Below are 19,387 nucleotides of genomic sequence, written 5' to 3'. Positions count from 1 at the left end.
GGCCAATCCGTGGGGCGCAGGAGGCCACCTGCAAGGCTGGAAGCAGCGGAGAAACAACCTCATCTCCTGCGAACGAGGATGGCGAGTTACCAGCGTACACGGGACACTTCAAGCCGCGATGCTGCGTGAGCACAGACAGGACCACGGGAGCGAGCACAGTGAGAGCGGACGAGGGCCCAGCCCCGAGGGGAGAGAGGAGGAACCAGCCAAGGGTGGGGGGCAGAGAACCAAGCAGGGGCCGCGCTCCAGAGGCCGAGGGAAGAGGTGAAACAGGAGAGGAAGAGAGACAAGAGTGACAACGGTCCAGCGCGAGCAGCAAGCACGGGGTGAAGGGTGACCTCTGAGAGCTCAGCGTCCACCCCAGACAGTGCAAGCCGTTCCTCCCCGACTCGCACCTGCTTCCCACGGCGCTCGGTTTTATATAAACGCCGTCCCCAGTTGGAGGGAGGCAGCCTGGGGAGCTGGCAGGGCTTTCCCTCCCGCCCCAGCCCAGGGTCTCCACGTGACCCTGTCTGCGCGCGCACCCCTCTGCCCTCACGAGCCCACTGCAGGGGGGCCTGGGGTCCCCGCCCGCCCCCCGCCCCCGTCCGCACACCTTCTCGATGTCCACCAGCTCCGTCTCGTAGATCTCCGCGATGCTGATGTGGTGCTTGGCCGCGATCGTGAACCTTCCCTGGGGAGGAAACAAAGCAGTCACATCCCGGTTAACCGTGAGCTATCTCGAGGGTTCCACCCCACGGCCGCTCAAGCAAGGCGTGTCTTACCATGTCTGTGTAAATGTCGACGGCTGCATTTAAGCAGTTGATAGCCTCTGAAGCGAAGGCATTCAAGAAAAACAATGAAAAATCCATTCAGTCAGAGGGTTCGCTGAGCCTGTCTTCCCGGCTGCTTCTACACGGCTAAGGGGCCCCGCTGGGGCGGGGCGGGGCGGGGCGGGGCAGGGTGGTTGGCGAGAAGCAGACACACGTCCAGCGCCTCGGGGAGCCTGTCCACGGAGTGTCATCGCCACCTGTCAATCTATCCACTAAAGCCTAAGTGCAGCGCACCCCTCGCTGGCATCACGTGTACGTATGAATTTTGAAAGACAGTACTTTTTGTACGGTGTTAAAAGACGCTAACTTTCGGTGTACTAACAAATACCAATAGGAAGAAAAAATCTAATAAACGAGAGTGCTAATGACACTCATTTTCTGAAACAGTGAGCCGACAGCTCCCCACCACACGGTGGCATTTACAACGCTGGCAAGCGGTTGGCGGCTCCAAGTTTACTGCTTTTGCTCTCAAGAGGCAGCAGAGCAAAAAGGCCTGACCGAAGGATCAGAAAGATAAGTAGATGAGTGAAAATAAAAGCAATTTCCCCCTAAGCTGCATAAGAAATGTGGATTGTTGTGCCTTTAAAAATACAGAAAAATAGAAAAGCTACCCACAAAACCCACTCAAACCCCCCGCTAGGAATTTGATGCACTTTTCCTCCCTGTGTTTTCTGGATGCATTTCTATGAGCCCTGACGTATTGTGAATTTCAGATTTCAGCTCTCCATGGTTCCTCAGCTGCCATGAGAACATTTCCCAGGTCCGTGAGACGCCCTGAAGCCAGGGGTTCAGTGCCTGCAGCACACTCTGAAATACTGATGTGAGGTGATTCTACTGTGCACTTAGGCTGTGCCCAGTTTTTCCCCTTTGGAAAATAAACTGTGGCTAATCCTTATACCACAGCCCTTGAAGTAGCTTATTTCAGGGTGATATATTCACAAGAGCTGGGATTTCTGCGTTAAACGGGCTGCTGAAACAAGGAGGGAGGTTCCACAGCCACCAGTGCACGTGTGGAGGGAGGAGATGGGGCCTTCAGGCGCTAAGTGTGCACTCCTCTAACTGAAAAAGAAAGAACGTCTGCAAAACTTCACCTCTTCGAATACCCAAGATCATTCTTTCCTCAAAACCTGAAGTGTCTGAAAAACACTTTTTAAAGAAGTCACATGAATGCCGTGTGAATAAGCTGTTTGCAACTACAGGATTTTACGACCTCCCATTAACTGGATCTCCACACACACTATTCGGGAGCGAGGGAACACTCGTTTCCTTTCGTGAGCGATGTACACACTCACACAATTAAGATAAGACTTAGATAAAATTAACGATAATTTCCAAAAAACTGTCCACGATGCAACTCCACAATGGAGTTCAAGAAAATGGTGTTGAGCACTAAGCTGGATAAATTTAACAGATTTTCTCCTCATAAAAGCTTCAGATGATTGCAGTTAAAAATCCCCAAATCTCCACCGTCCTGAAGCGCGAGCATCTCGCTCTAGCAGCACAACCTGCGGGAGGTCCGGCGGGCACGGGACAGAGCGCGGCTCACCTTGGGGGTCTGCCTTCTTGTAGGCGTTCCCAGCATCCACAAAGCTGGTGGCGGAGTCGTGTTTGCTCTGCAGCTGCATATGGAGCTTGGCCGCCTGACAAAACGCATTTCCTGCAGCTGAAGAAGACAAATGACTAAGTTAACACAGAGGAGCAAGCACCCTGCAGAGCGGCCCTGCTCCAGGACCCGGGCCCACGCCTGCCTGGGGAAGGCCCCATCCCTGACAGCAGCACACGGGCCTGTGACCCAGTGCACCTCGGGTGGCCACAAAGACGCCCAGGACCCAGGGGGACAGCAACAAGGGCTCCTCTCAGCCCCAGGCCTCCTTCCACACTGACCGCCCGGCGGCGGGTGTTCAGCTCCGTCCCTGGCACAGGCCCCGCACCAACAGGGCGTCTCCACGGAGGCGTGAGGCCGGGAGGGCCCGCAGGCGAGGCTGTGCACCGCCCATCTCTTTGTGTCCACTGGCTCAGCGGGCATCACCGGAGAAACAGCGACAAAGGCTCCCAGATAGAGCAGGCTCTCAAGGAGTGAGGATGAGGCCCACAATTTCGAAAGTCAAAGCTCTTTCCTAAGTTTATGACAAAGTCTGACAGAGACCCATGAGGCTGAACTGTGCATGTCCCACTTGGTGTGGAACTGGCACACTTCCCCGCAGTCACACGGGTGCTGCCCGGGGGCACAGCGTGAGAGGTTCATGCACTCAGCTTTCCAGAAAAAGTTCTGGATCAGGAAACGTGGCTTCTGGTGGGGCTGAAATGGAGGAACGAAGGAGGAAGGACCGGGCTGGGGCGGAAGAGGTCAGGCCCACCCAGGAGGCTGTGAAGGTCAGCATGGGACCTGGACGAGGATGAACCCACTTCACCACGAGGTCCTCAAGCGCAGGGGAGAACAGGACTGGGGGCGGCTCGTGAGGGTCTGGAGTCAGAAGTCAGGACTAGCAGGGATGGAGGAAGAGCTCGCCCCATTAGGAGAGGCACGACCAAGAGTATCACAAAACCTCCTGGTACTTAAAAAAAATTTTCACTCGTAAACGTTTCAAAGACATTCAGAAAAGTATATAAAATAGTGACAGACACCTAAGAACCCTGATGGTATTAAACATTTACTTTAAATTTCTTTTCAGAAACAGAACAGTCAATTCCACTGAAGCTTCAGTGGCTCTCCGTGTCCCAACCACACTCCCAGAGGAAACTACATAATTCCCACTGTGGTTTCTGGACCGTCACCCAAGGGAGAAGAGGCAGCACAAACCCCTGAGCCAGCCTGCCCAGATTCAAGTCTTGCTCTGTGCAAGACAAAAGAGCGCCCAGGCACTTCTGAAAGTATTTACCCACCAGCATGGCCTGGGCCCTGCCAGTCCAAGCAGACACTGGCCTGCGGCTGGAGCTGGGACTGCAGAAGCCTGCCCGCCAGGCCTTGACCCCTACCTTGGTGGACCACGAACCCAGAGGCCCAGAGGAGGGGCCAAGCCACTGCCAGAGTGGTGGGCAGGCACCCAGGTCCTCCGGGCAGCTGTGAACTTCCCGGTGGCAGTTCAGGAACATAGCGGCCAAAGAGTGGCTCTGATGGGCTCGGCCTCAGAAGCGTGTAGCCATCAGTCGGACCTTCTAGGCAAAACGCTCAGAACGGCCTGGCCCCAGGCACGTGCACGCGTGTTGGCCACTGTCATTATCACACGTAAATCTGTCCTTAGAGGACACCTGTGCTTTGCTGTGTTTAAATGTCATCGCTTCTTTTACAACCAAATCCTCCCTCTCCCACCAATAATTTAATTTTTGACAGTTTATTTGTGCTGGCCGTCCCAGAACCAATCGTGGTCCATCCTTCCCTGGCTGAGGGTAATAGCACGGCATCCAGGCTCTGCCGTGTTGGATCCACTTCCCCGGATGATTTTTTTTCTTTTAATAAATTTACTGATTGATTGATTGATTTTTTGGCTGCGTTGGGTCTTTGTTGCTGCGCGCGGGCTTTTCTCTAGTTGCGGTGAGCAGGGGCTACTCTTCGTTGCGGTGTGCGGGCTTCTCATTGTGGTGGCTTCTCTTTGTTGCGGAGCATGGGCTCTAGGCGTGCGAGCTTCAGTTGTTGTGGCACGCAGGCTCAGGAGTTGTGGCGCACAGGCTTAGTTGCTCTGCGGTACGTGGGATCTTCCCGGACCAGGGCTCGAACCCGTGTCCCCTGCACTGGCAGGCGGATTCTTAACCACTGCATCACCAGGGAAGTCCTCCCCAGACAATATTAAGAGCTTTGATTTTACAATTTCATGCTCCCACCTTCCAAAACTAGGTGCTGGCTCACTTTTTCAGTCTGAGCACTCACTCCAACCACTGCTAACAAACGCCAGCTCCATCTCTCCAAACTCGGAAGTGGTTTAATACATGCTCCTTTAAAGACAAAGTTACACACTTTCTCAGGCCCAATTTCCTCAACTGTAAACATCTAATACCTGCCAGGATGACCTCTCAAAACTGGAGTAGCAGATGAATTAGTTTATAAAAGAACTTCTAAAACTATAAACAAATGCAGTGGTGTCATGATCACCACCACTAGGACATGGAAGTAATTTCAAAGAACCAGATTTTTTTTCAGTTTCTTATTTCATTTTTTAACCATTTTTTAAATTGAAGTAGAGTTGATTTACAATGCTCTGTTAGTTTCAGGTGTACAGCAAAGTGTTTCAGTTATATATATATCTATTCATTTTCAGATTCTTTTCCATTATAGATTATTACAAAAGATTGAGTATAGTTTCCTGTGCTATACAATAGGTCCTTGTTGTTTATCTACTTCATGTATAGTGGTGTGTATCTGTTAATCCCAAAGTCAAAGAACCTAATACTTATTAATTCACTACACAAATATGCTGAGTATCTATCGTGTTGCACATACTGGTCCAGGGCCTGTAGGTAGAGCAGAGATAAAGCCCAGAAACACCCTGGCTTTCTAAGGTTTATGTTCTAGTGAGGGACAGCTCACTAGAACATAATCAAAGCACAGACAATACAACTGAACAAATGTACTTCATTTATTTTTGCTAGATGGTGGTAAGGGCATCGGAGAAAAGGGAACAGGGCTTCCCCGAAGAGAGGACTGCTATCTTTAAAAGCGATGGCCAGGGAAGACCTCACTAAGACGACGATGACATTTGTAGAAGGACCTGGAAAAAACAGGGACTGGCCACGCCCTACTGTAGGGAAGAGGGTGCCAGAGGGAGGGCACAGCACAGGCAGAGGCTCAGAGGAAAGAGCCGGGGAAGGAGGGGGTGGGCAGGAGAAGTGTCCAGAGTCGGGAGGGGATGGGAGATCGGGTAGATCCTGAAGGGCACCACGAAGGACTGTAGCTCTGATGTGAAATAACATGACCTGACTTAAGATTTAACGGGATTACTTTGTTTTCTTCATTAAAACACACTAGGAAAGTAAAGAAGCAGGGAGGTAACAGTCCAGGCAAGAGATCACTGGGGTCGGGGTGAGGAGTGCACACACGCCCCCCTCGGTTACATAACCGGTAACGCCCCTCTGAGAGGAATTTCCAAAGTTTAGAACATCTGGTCACCAGATAAAATAAATAAAGGGTCTTTTTAGATAAGATCACTTTTTACGTATGATTACAGGACCTGAACCAAACAAAAGATGTGAATGCTAATACTCTTTTCTCCTCCATTTTAAAATACATTATAATTCAGGTGTAAATGCACTTTGGAAACAGAACATACCTTTTTAACCTACAACTAAACCTATAAAAAGAATTTTACAGCCAGAAAGGACCTTTTAGGGTCATCTAGTTCAACAGCATTTTCTTCACTGAAATGATTTTAAAGTGTCAGCCTTAGAAGCAAGGGGGAAAATCATCACACCGCACACCTCACGCTTACATGAGGCGATGTGTCACTGACATCTCGATCAAGCTGGGAAAGCACACGGGGAAACACACTTAGAGAGGGCAAGGCCCCGCCTCAGGTCATCCGCAGGTGCGAGGGGGCTGGAGACCCACGTCCTGCCCCGTCAAAGGCTCTCTCCACCTGCACTACAGAAAAACCCCAGCACAGAACTTCTTTCTCCAGGGGTAGAGGATAAATTTGTTTCTCAAATCAATTGTGTTAGAAAGAACCATCCCCTCTCAGAACAACGAAAAGAATTCCGATTTTATTTTGTGTAATTTCTTCCGGTAGAAAGCATTGTTAGAAACTGACGAGTCTGTCAGGGTTTATAGAAATAACACCTCCCACTGCTGCATTTCTCAGTGGACCACCACCAGTTATCAGAGTAAAGAATGGTTAGAAATTCTCCACCAAGGTTTAGGTAAATAAAAGCAGACTCTCCTGTTTATCCTACTTGTTTTCAATAAGTTTTACTACAACTTTCATTCCTTGTGGTACTGAATTTATTTAAGCACATTAATAAGAAGCAAAGATTACTATTCTTAACTCCAAGTAACTTTAAGTCTTTTTAATCACCACATGCCCACTGTATGAAGTGGTTTATAGACACTAAAACAGACATGGCCTCTATGCTTAAACTTCAGCCAGGATTTCAAGCTTTGTTCCCTCGGATCAAGGCCCCCCTCTCCCGGTCCACAGCCAGCAGTTTTTCTAAGGGGAAGGCAGACAGTCATTTCCTCCTTCAAAGTGATTTTACAGTTATTTGCCTAAAAAGCAAACAAACAAAAACTTTATACATACCACTCCAATTCTTAGCCATCTTGAACATATTTGCAGCTCTGGTATACATTTCACAAGCTTCTTCTATTCTTGTGTTTCCTCTGAGAAAAATTTTAAAATGAGGTTAAATTTTACTATAACAACCATCCACATCCCTAATCCTCCCCTCCTCCTTCAAATAATAAACATTTAATGAGCAGTTACTATGTGCCAGACCAGCATCAGAGAACCTTAACAGCTGTTCAAAGGAGTTACTCTAATTATCCCTGTTGTCCAGATGAGGAAACTGAAGCATAAGAAAGTAGCCACACAGCAAGTATGTCACAGAACTGAGACTCAAATACAGATGTGGCAGGACCCAGGGCTTACACCCTCAACCAGAGTCTTTTCCATGCATGAAAACTGAAGTTTTACTCATTCTGAGAAATGAGAAGTATAGTTTTCAAAGGAAATTAGGATAAAGACATCTTGACACTTATAACATCGAAGAGTTCAGCACTATGTTTATTCAGACTTAAAAGTAAAAAGAAAACCCAGGGCTTCCCTGGTGGCCCAGTGGTTAAGAATCCGCCTGCCAATGCAGGGGACACGGGCTCGAGCCCTGGTCCGGGAAGATCCCACATGCCGCAGAACAACTAAGCCCATGCACCACAACTACTGAGCCTGCGCTCTAGAGCCCATGCTCTGCAACAAGAGAAGCCACCGCAATGAGAAGCCCGCGCACCACAACAAAGAGTAGCCCCCGCTCGCCACAACTAGAGAAAGCCAGCACGTGGCAACGAAGACTCAACGCAGCCAAAAATATAAATAAATGAATGAATGAATGAATGAATGAATGATACTCAACATCATCAGCCATCAGAGAAATGCAAAGCAAACCACAAATGAGATATCACTTCACTCCCACTAGGCTGGCTAGAATCAAAAGACAGATCTAACAAGTGTCAGGGAGGATGTACGGAAACTGGGACCCTCATATACTGCCGGTCCAAGTGGCAAATTGTATAAAAAGCCACTTTGGATAACAGTTTGGCAGCTGCTCAAAAGGTTAAACATAGTTACTATATGACCCAGAAATTCTACTCCTAGGTACCTACCCAAGAGAAATGAAAACATTAGTCCACACAAAACCTTGTACACAAATGTTCACAGCAGCATTATTCATGACAGACAAAAATGGAAACAACCCAAACGTCCATCAAATGATAAAGGAGGTACACACACAATGGAGGAGACCAGACAATAAAAAGGAATGAAGTACTGATCATACTACAACGTAGACGAGCCTCCAAAAAACATCATGTGAAGTGAAGAGCCAGTCCCAGAGGAGCACACCATTCACATGAAAGGTCTACAACAGGCCAGTCTACAAAGACAGAAAGCAGACTGGTGGTTGCCTAGAGCTGGAAGTGCTAGAGAAAAATGAGGGGGGGAGGGTAAAGAGTTTCTTTCTGGGGTGATGAAAATGTTCTAAAACTGCTTGTTGTGATAGTTGCAAAGCTTGGTGAATATGCTTAAAACTACTCAACTGGACACTTTAAACGGGTGAATTGTATGGTATGTGCATTATATCTCAATAAAGCTGTTCCCCTTCCCTCTAAAAAAAAACCCCTTTGGAAGCTATGTCACACAGCCAATGATAGGACGGCAACAAACCACACCAAAAATGAAGCGTCAGAATAGGCAAAGCCTTCTCTCACTCACACCTTCATGTTCCTTTTTCTCTACTTCAAAGCTACATTAAAAAAAAAAAGCTAATTATCCAGTGGAAAATTCCCAACTTGAGAAAGCTTTCAACCTTAGCCACAGCTCCTTGGAGCTAACAAAGGCTTGCCACTTTCTGTGTCTTATTTTTCTAACATGTACCAGGAATCATGAACTGTAATTATAGTGCAATCATTCTTTTTTTTTTTTTAATTTATTTTTGGCTGCGTTGGGTCTTCTTTGCTACTCGCAGGCGAGCAGGGGCTACTCTTCATTGCGGTGCGCGGGCTTCTCATTGCGGTGGCTTCTCTTGTTACAGAGCACGGGCTCTAGGCACGTGGGCTGCAGGAGTTGTGGCACGTGGGCTCAGTAGTTGTGGCACGTGGGCTCAGTAGTTGTGGCTCACGGGCTCTAGAGCACAGGCTCAGTAGTTGTGGCTCATGGGCTTAGCTGCTCCCCAGCACGTGGGATCTTCCTGGACCAGGGCTCAAACCCGTGTCCCCTGCACTGGCAGGCAGATTCTTAACCACTGCACCACCAGGGAAGTCCAGTGCAATCGTTCTTATTAAAGGTTTCCAAATAAAACTAGCTTAATTAAAATGTACTTTATCCTATTATTTTCAGAAGCAGGTTCAGCTAGGAATAATAGAACACCTACATTATGCTAGGTTTTATGCTGCATATTTCCACATGCCTTACGTCATCTTCATTATTACAACGACCACAAAAGATCTCCATGTTACAGAAGAGAAAACTGTACCTGGAGGTCAATGGCTTGCCCAAGGTCATCCAGCCAAGGTCAGTGGTGGAGCTGACACCTGATAACAGGTTCAGCGATGTTTATAAAAATAATGAATGAACCCTGCCTCACCTCTCCTAAAACAGAATCACCAGAAGAAATCTCATGTTAAAAGCACCAGAGAACTCATGTGTCATAAACAGACATAACTTAAAGAATTCATGAAAAAAATATACTTTTAAGTCACTCCAAATGCCTACTGTGTTCTACACCCATGAATGTTGATTTTTATAAGTTTTAAGGACAAATATTCAGAATTCACATTCAAATAATTCAACTGATCATTACCCAGAGCCCCTATAAGTGAGGTAGAAGATCCTCAAAAACAGAAACAAGTTTCATTGAGGGAGTCTACATTATAAAGTGATATAGTACAGTACATGGCACTGACTTGCCAGAAATCACTAGGAAAACAAAGTCCTTACCCAGGAGGAGGTCAGAATGCCAAGAAGAGTATTTAACTTCAGTGCTGGAGAAGTCTGAGAGTGTCTAACATCCCCACCCCGGGTTCCAAGGAGATGGGGTGAGAGTCACACGCCTCCCCCAGCCCCCAGGAGCGGCAGAGCTGGGCCCAAGCCTGCCTGCAAGCCCCTGCCTCTCTTCACTACCTCCCCCCGGCCCCCACCTGTTCCCGTTTTAATGTTTAGGAGGAAAAAAAATCAGCCTGGGAAAAATCACAGCCCGTTATTCCAAAGAGCTCAGATGACATCTACACGCAGACAAGCCTATTAATCCTCCACTCATCCGAAGTCTTGCATTTTCCTCATGGTGAGTGAGAGCTACCTGGGGGCAGCAGGAAACTGCAACTGAGCACGTGCGCAGGTGGGGGCCAGAGACACCAAATCAAGAGCCGTGGGGACCAATGACACACACCAAGAGATATGCCCCAGAGAAGCGGGGCAACTGCTGAGGCGGAAAGAACGCTGCTCTTAACCCACGAGATCTGGAGCAGAAGTGTCCTACCGCGTGACAATCACAGAGCTGTAATGATGCCAAAGCAGGACTAGAGACAAAATTCAGCTTCATCACCAGAACACCCTGAAGGGCTGTCAAACCGTGTGGAAAGACTGAACACAGGGATCACTTTGAGTTTCCCAGGCCTGGGAGAGGCTCCTCCTCCTCGTTCACCAGTGACACCACTCCAGCTACCAGGCCGATGCCGGGACAGGGTCCAGCACAGGGCCTGGCTCACAGGCCTCAGTCACGAGGCTGAAGACCCAGCGTCTGCATGGAAGAAACAGCCCACATCACAGATTTGCAAGTTTTCCCACATGTCCCTCAAAACAACAAGCAAATACAGAAAGCATCCCGAAAAGAAGTGAAAAATTCAAAGTCTGTTTAAAATACCTCTACCATTAAAGGAAACAGTTTCTCTATCCACAACACTTCTGACGCCAAACGTGGGTTTTCTGTGCCAAGCAACTCTCCAATTCCCTGCGGCCACCAGCGGGATGTCCTGCGATTCAATTCAGTTCCACACAGACCCCACAGGTTGAGCACCCGCACTTCAGATGCCCGTTGCAAGTGCTGGGTCCCCCGTTCTTCTGACCGACCAGCTACAAATCAGGGGTTCCCACAACCTCCTCCTCAAATTCGATAGTTTGCTGGAAGGGTTCACAGAACTCAGAAAAACACATTCCTATCGCTGGTTTCTTATCAAGGACACAGCTGAGAAACAGCAAAACGGGAGAGAGGCACAGGGCAGGCGTGTCGGGAGGGCGCCCGGAGCCCCCTCTCCCTGGGAGCCCCCCTCCCCCCAGGAGTACCCTCTCCCCTGGAGCAGCACCTCCACGTGTCTCCAACCTGGAAGCTCTCTGAGCCCTGTAGGGTTTTTACAAGGCTCATGGCAGAGAGACTGACTACCCTGGTGACTGACTCAATCCCCTCGGGGGTGGGACTGAAAGTTCCTCTAATCACTGGTTGTTCCTCTGACAACCAGCCCCCATCCTGAAGCCATCAAGGACCCACCCTGAGTCACCTTGTTAGCATAACCCAGGGAGGGTTGAAAGGGGCTTATTATGAATAACAAGACGCCCCTCTCACCCTCACCACTCAGGGTCTTGCAAGCCTTTACCAGCTCTGTGCCAGGAACCCAGGGTGGAGAACAAATATATTTCATGTATCACAACATCACAGCCATATACAACTATTTATTCTACTTTTTACCCTCCAACAAGCAATTTACTTTCATCTGATACTTCATATCTGTTATCTCCACAGATTCTAAAACTTGGGAGTTTTCCTAGATAAACTTAACCCTTTCAGGGTTATTTTAGTTCTGGGTTTAATATGTCTGTAAACAGTCCAGCTTCCTCCACATGATAAGGAAGCAGAGGGCCTGCCTGCAGCAGGTGGAATGTAGAGGCCCCAGGGAGATACTTTTCTTAGTGTTCATTTTAATTCTTTTTTTTTTTTTTTTAAAGGCCTGACCTCAGGAGAGAGAATGGGGCCAGGAGTGGGGTCTTACTTTTAACCTGTACTTTTCTTTTCTTTTTTTTTTTTTTTTTTTTTTTTTTTTTTTTTTTTTATGGCTGTGTTGGGTCTTCGTTTCTGTGCGAGGGCTTTCTCTAGTTGCGGCGAGCGGGGGCCACGCTTCATCGTGGTGTGCGGGCCTCTCATTATCGCGGCCTCTCTTGTTGCGGAGCACAGGTTCCAGAAGCGCAGGCTCAGTAATTGTGGCTCACGGGCCCAGTTGCTCCGCGGCATGTGGGATCTTCCCAGGCCAGGGCTCGAACCCGTGTCCCCTGCATCGGCAGGCAGACTCTCAACCACTGCGCCACCAGGGAAGCCCTCATTTGAATTCTTATACCAAACTCCTGTAACTGCTTGACTGAAGTCCTCTGCTTTTTCACAAACCAGTAACAGGAGTAGTGGCAAGCACGCAGGCTTTGGAGTCGGACTGCCTACCAACAAACGCAGGCATCTATCGGCTCCCCTCCCTCCCCCCACAAGAGCAGACACAGCTCCAAGCCCCAGAGCACCGCCCCCAGAGCAGCTGGCAGAAGACAAGCAGGGGCCTCAAACTTGACAGGTGGCCTCAGTGCTTTGCCCTGGACCCTGGGATTCCATCTTCTGAGAACATCTCACTTTATTTCCATTTATGTAAGAAAAAATAATCACAGATTCTCAGACACAGGAAACAATCTGAGACATTTAAAGACTGTCTGACAAAAGTATCTGCATTTAAGCATAACTTGCTGAAATAAAGTTACAAGAACAGGTACAGCAAAGAAAGCTACTTGGACTTTATTTGGTAATAGTCCCAATGCCTTGACTTGATATGGAGAGTCACCTCTCTTGAAGAGGGGAGATATGTATAGATTGGACCTTTTAGTAAAACAAACAAAGATACTTAAATATTACAAGGAAGCCAAAAATAGGAATTACTGGATAAACTCAGAAATGACACACACAACATGACTTGCCAAGAGAAGTTTTTATATTTAATTTCAATCTTTATAAAAATTCAATTTTTAAACTGAATTAAATCTTTCAGACTTGTGATTCCCATAGGACAATGATGGCTGCCTAAATACAAGCACGTCCTCACATCCTCCAGAACCACACAGATCAACAAGGAGCAGATACAACCACCCGTAATACACTCACAGCAAAACTAGCAGACAGAATTCAACAAGACTTCATTTAAATAAAGCTGGGGAAATAAAGACCCTGAACTAGCAGAGCTAGGGACACAGCCCCTGCTAGAAATCAGGAGGGGACGGCTGGACTCAAGAGGGGGTGCGGCAGGGTCCCAGCAACAGCAGCTCACAGACCACAAGACCCCGGCAAGGAGGGGCAAGAGTGGGGTCAAGGAGGCAGGTATGAGACCTGGAGCACCTGGGGGACTGGAAGGGTGGCCTGGCTAGAGGCGGCAGACCCCAGATGATTTGCTTCTGCGGGAGGGAGGGGGAGAGGAGGCTTGGCAGTGAAGGGAAAGAAAGCGGAGGTGGAAATAAACTCAGGGTCTTAGGAAACGGGAGGAGGCAGAACTGCAGTGGCAGCAAGCCCCAACCCACCCCCATGACCCTAGTCATCAAAGAAGCCGCACTAACGTACTGATAGAAGGCGGAGCGTTCAGGAGAAACCAGGCTTCGAATTTTGATCCTTCCCCAAGTTAGCGATATGCAGTAGACCCTCTCTTGTGATGGGTCCGGCAGGGACACCAGCTGCGCTCGCAGTCAGCCATGTGATCACCGACACACTCACAACCATTCTGGACCCAGATGCCCACTCTGCTTTTCACTTGCAGTACCTATTCAATGAATAGCAAGAGACATTCAACACTATTATAAAATAGGCTTTGTGCTAGATTGTTTTGCCCAACTGTAGGCTAATGGAAATGTTCTGAGCATGTTTAAGGAAGGCCAGGCTAAGCTATCATGTTCGGTAGGTTAGGTATATTAAATACATTTTCAACTTACGAGGGGTTTATCAGGACATAACCCCACTGTAAGCGGAGGAAGAATAACTGAAACTCTCCGATACACACACACACCCTGGATAAAGGGGTAAGTAGAACACCCTCTCTGAGTGGCACATAGGTAGGTAATGGATTTTTTCCAGGGCAGACAAAATACTAGATGCCTAAGTAAGGAAACCGAGCGAAGGGTATTAAAAAAGATTCATAACATAAAGGTAGCCAGTAAAATAAAATTACAAAATTTCCTAAATAAAAAGCAAAGAAAAGAGATCACATGAAGAAAAACTGCAAATAAAACATAATACGGTTGACCCTTGAACAGTGCGGGGGGTTGGTGCGCTGACCCTGGTGCAGCCAGCCCTCCAAACACGCAGTCCCCCGCCCACACCCTCGTATTCCACAGATCGGGCAGCACCGCAGTACCTACTACTGAAAAAAACCTGCGTGTAAGTGGACCCACGCAGTTCCAACCCATGTTGTTCAAGGGTCAGCTGTCCATAACAAATATAACAAAATGACAGAATTAAAAATCATCCATATGCCAGTCATACCAATAATGTAAATGTGCTGAAGATTTTTAGATTTGCTCACAAATCTAAACAAACAAAGCCCAACCCTGTGCTCAATATGACAGACACAACTAAAATAAAGCTATTCTGAAAGCCTCAAGATAAAGAGCTGGTCGGGAGTTTGCCAAATATGTCAACCTGCGTTTGATAGATTTGTTGCAACAAGAAATATCCCCAAGTCTTCCCAAAGCTTCTCTCTCTCTCACTCCACCTTGTGCTGGTTGTGACTCCGCTGGCTCTTTCTCCGTGGGTCTTCTCTTTCTGTCCTGGAATGCGGCCCCCATCTGGTGTACTCCTCTCATGACGGAAGCACAGATGACCCCTGCAGCTTCTGCTCTCACTTCCTACCTCAAAGTCAGTCCCGGCCACCTTGCCTGGACTCAGGCCACTGCGCCTGGACTCAACGGGGAGGGGAGATGCCCTCTCCCTGGGGCCAGGCAGCACAGGCCACATGGCAACAGGCATCAGGTATAATCCTCTTACCTAACACAGCTCTAAAACAGGCAAACGCAAGTAACAAGAAAGCAGGGATTGCTGGCATCAGACAAGGTAGAATTTGGGCTCAAAAGTATCAAATGAAATAAAGAAATTCACTTCATAATGCTAAAGATACAATTCAAATGAAATTATATTAATTGTGAATATCTATGTACCAAAACCTGGCAGCCACCTTTCTACAGCAGAAATTACAGTAATCTTAAATGCCAAAACAATCTTGAGAAGGAAGAACAAAACTGGAGGGCTCATACTTCCCAATTTCAAAACTTACTACAAAGCTACAGTACTCAAAACAATGTGGTACAGGCATAAAAAAAGACATATAGACCAACAGACTAGACCAGAGAACCCATGAATAAATCTTTGCATATATGGACAAATGATTTTTGACAAGGGTGCCAAAATATTCAACAGGGGAAAGACAGTCTTTACAACAAACGGTGCTGGGAAAACCGGATACTGACTTGCAAAAGAATAAAGTTGGACCCTTACCTATCACCTTATACAAAAATTAACTCAAAATGGATCAAGGACCTAAATGTGATACTTAAAAAACAACAAAAAAATCTTAGAAGAAAATAGCAAAAGCTTCATGACACTGGATTTGTCAATGATATCTTGGATATGACACTAAAGGCACAGGTTAGAAAAGAAAAATAGACAAATTGCATTTCATGAAAATTAAGAAAATTTTATGCATCACAGACACTATTCACAGAGTAAAAAGGCACCATACAGAATGGGAGAAAATATGTGCAAATCACATACCTGATAAAGGATTAATATCCAGAATATAAAGAGAACTCCTAAAACTCAACAATAACAAAAAAACAAACCAATTCAAAAATGGGCAAAGGACTTGAATAGACATTTCTCCAAAAAAGATATATGAATGGCCAACAGGCATATGAAAAGATGCTCAACATCACTAATCATTAGGGAAATGCAAATCAAAGCCACAATGAGATATCATCTCACACCTGTTAGAATGGCCATTAATTTAAAAAACAACAAACAGAAAATAACAAGTGCTGGCAAGCATGTTCAGAAATTAGAACCTGTGTGCACTGTTGGTGGGAATGTAAAATGGTACAGCTACTGTGGAAAAACAGTATGGCAGTTCCTCAAAAAATTAAAAGTAGAATTACCATATAATCCAGCAATTTCATTTTGGGGTATATACCCAAGAGAATGAAAAGCGGGGTCTTGAAGAGATATTTGTACAATCATGTTCATAGCAGCATTATTCACAATAGCTAAAACGTGGAGGCAATCCTAGTGTTCATTAATGAATGAATGGATTAGCAAAATGTGGTATACACATACAACAGAATATTATTCAGCCTTATAAAGGAAAGAAATTATGAAATATGCTACAATATGGATGAATCTTGAGGACATTATGCTAGGTGAAATAAGCCAATCACAAAAACACAAATACTGTATGATTCCACTTATATGAGGTACTCAGCACAGCTGAAATCATGAAGAAAGTATACGGTGGCTTCCAGGGGCTGGGGGAGCAGAGAATGGGGAGTTATTAATGGGTATAGAGTTTCAGTTTTACAAGATGACAAGAGTTATGGGATGGTGGTGATGGCTGCACAACAATATGAATGTACTTTAATACTACTGAACTCTACACTTAAAAATGGTTAAGATGGTAAATGTTATGAGTATTTTACAATAAAAAAAAGAAAAAAAATTACAATAGATCCAAGAAGACAGAAATACACTCATAAAAGGAGATATTAATATACCCCTTTTAGTTCAAAACAGGTCAAGTGGACAAAAAATATAGATATGAAAGACCTAGACAACATAATCAGTAACCAGACCTCAGGGATCTCTAGCAAGTCATACACTCTGAAAAGAGAAAACCCACTTCTTCTTAAGGGCACATGGACCACGCATGAACACCAATCACACATTAGGTGGCAAAGAAAACCTCAGTACGTTCTCTAATCATAATGAAATGAAGCTAGAAATTAATAATATACAAAAAAGGTCCTTCTACCTGGAACAAAACCCTCAAAGAACTCCTGGGTCAAAGATGAAACAAATTAAAATAAAAACACTATATACCAGTATCTATGGGATGCAATTAAAACAGTAATACAGTTTTAAAGGAAAATTCATCCATGAATAGTTGGATCCATATAAATAAAATAGAAATAATGAATTAAATACCACCCCTCACCCCCCAAAAAAAGCCAAGGGAAAAAACGAAAGAAAGTAATAAAGGCAAGAGAGAAATTAATAAGGTAGAAAACAGGAAACTAGTAAAACTCATAAGTCAAAATATCAGTTGTTTAAAGAAAAAGAATCAAGACAAAAAAGGGACAAGCACTAACACATAAGAAGTAAAAAGAGGGAAATAACTGCTGCAATAACATTTTAAAAGTCATAAAAGACTACTTTGCACAACTCTGCAAATAAATTTTAAAACTTGGATGAAATGAATAATTTCCTTGTAAAATACAATTTACCAAAACTGACCTCAGCAGAGATAGAAAGTTTAAACATTATAAATTCCAGAGGGGAAAAAAGAGAAAGTTATCAAAGAAATACCCACCAAAAAGCCCAAGATGATTTCACTGTAAGAGGATTCTATTTAAAAATCCAAAGACCAGAGCATGGGAAAAAAGAAAAACTTACAAATTCTTTTTATGAGAGTACCTGTGACATGAGTGCCTGTGACATCTATACTTCAATCTGAGAAAAACTATACACAAAAGAATTGTAAATAAAAGAATTTGAAGTAAAATATTTAAAAACAGAATCCCATAGTAAAAATAATACATTATAATCCAGAGGGGTTATTCAAGGGATGCAAGCAGAGTTCAGTATGAGGCTATCCATTAGTTAATATACTAATAACTAAGAAAAAAAGTCACGCTTACCTGACAGTTATTGAAAAGGCCCTCATTCAACCCCTAATGAAAACACCCATTAAAACCGAATTGGAAGATACTTCCTTACTGTGAAAAACATATTTTAACCCAAGAAAGAATTGATCTATTACTTTGTTAGATTTTAATTAAATTACCATTACTTACGATAAGCTCTATTCAAATACAGACGTGATTAACACTCTGAGATTCTATTTTCAAAGTCTCCTTACTGTGCACTCACAAGCATCACTAACTGAAAATTCTTAAGGTGCAGAAGTTTTACCCATTTTATCATCTAATCAAATGAATGTAAAGTGAAAGCATAAAAATAGATTATAGAGTCGCCTTTAACTAGGATGATCCTCTGTCCTGGTTGCGGGAACACTCCTAGGTTATACCCGTTTTCTTGGCAACTCAAAAATATCCCAGTTTGGACATGATACTCACAGCCACTCTATAACTCACAGAAATAGGGAAATATCTGAAAAATTTTTAAAGCAGAATTATAAATTCAAATGTTGCTTACATATAAAAGATAATATTTGGAGATTGAGAATTAACTAAAAACAAGAGGTGAAGGAGAAAATGCACTGCCACATAAGCTATGTGGCAGGATCGACAAATATTATCTAAAATTAATCAATCTGGTAGTAGAAGTATTCTAAAATTACTTAGACTTATGGCAATAACCATCAAAAGAATCAGAAAGTTAAATGGTTACATCTGCTGAGTAAGATTTAGGAGAGTGAGGACTCAGGGAAAATTTTACTTTTCAACTGAAACCCTTCTGTACTCCTTGCATTTTCCTACCATATATGGATTTACTGCAAACACATATTCAAGAAAACAGAAGAAAGTGACGTGAACTCCCCGCTCTTGTTACCTTTGCTCTTGAAACTACACGAAAGAGTACAAGAAAACAAATCAACATCTGTATCCGCATTCACCATAGTCCATGTGCGCCTGCCATAGCCACGTGCTGCGGGAAGTGCTGGGCCAAAGCCACCAACTAAGGCAGACGCCCCAGGACCTTACATCCTAGAGCCACAGGCCACCACAGTCCTCCCTACTTCTTGTAAAGGACGCTGCACCTCGCAGGGCTCACAAGAATGAGAGAATATATGGTGAACACTGCAAAAATGCAGACAGAAAAAGGCCAATCTTGTGAGAGTTTATCACTTGATATACAAACTGTAACTTGACATTGACACTCAAATTAGGAAACCAAATGATTATAAGTAACAGTAATATAGCTCTGTGCAGCTTAACAAGCATTCTGATACCTCATTCAATCCTTACAACTCTGACAAGTAAATTCTTTCCCTCTGCCCATTCAAAAGCCGAAAAAACAGAAGCTCTGAATATGATTTACCTGGCCAGGATCCCCAAGCTAGTAAACTAGAATCTATATTTGGTCTTCTTACATATAATAGTATATATTATTATGGTTCATACATAATATACCTTATATAATATATAATT

General features: G+C 45.1%; 1 protein-coding gene across 3 annotated transcripts in view; it reads right to left on the bottom strand.

The window, feature by feature from the left end:
- NAPB (NSF attachment protein beta) overlaps window positions 1-19,387 on the bottom strand; it is a 39,861-nt gene that overhangs the window by 16,322 nt on the left and 4,152 nt on the right. For 2 of the 3 annotated variants that reach the window (XM_036825035.1, XM_036825034.1), the window contains exons 2-5: window positions 7,040-7,119; window positions 2,359-2,475; window positions 765-811; window positions 596-673 (exon numbers count right to left, since the gene is read on the bottom strand). In XM_036825035.1, the coding sequence (XP_036680930.1) occupies window positions 596-673; window positions 765-811; window positions 2,359-2,475; window positions 7,040-7,119 (322 nt within the window). The remainder of the gene's footprint in view (window positions 1-595; window positions 674-764; window positions 812-2,358; window positions 2,476-7,039; window positions 7,120-19,387) is intronic. The other variant, XM_036825036.1, reaches the window with a different exon arrangement.

This window comes from Balaenoptera musculus, chromosome 15, assembly GCF_009873245.2.
Source record: "Balaenoptera musculus isolate JJ_BM4_2016_0621 chromosome 15, mBalMus1.pri.v3, whole genome shotgun sequence".
NCBI classification, from domain to species: Eukaryota; Metazoa; Chordata; class Mammalia; order Artiodactyla; family Balaenopteridae; genus Balaenoptera; species Balaenoptera musculus.
The sequence above is the reverse complement of the archived record's forward strand: the minus strand, read 5'-3'. Positions and strand labels throughout refer to the sequence as shown.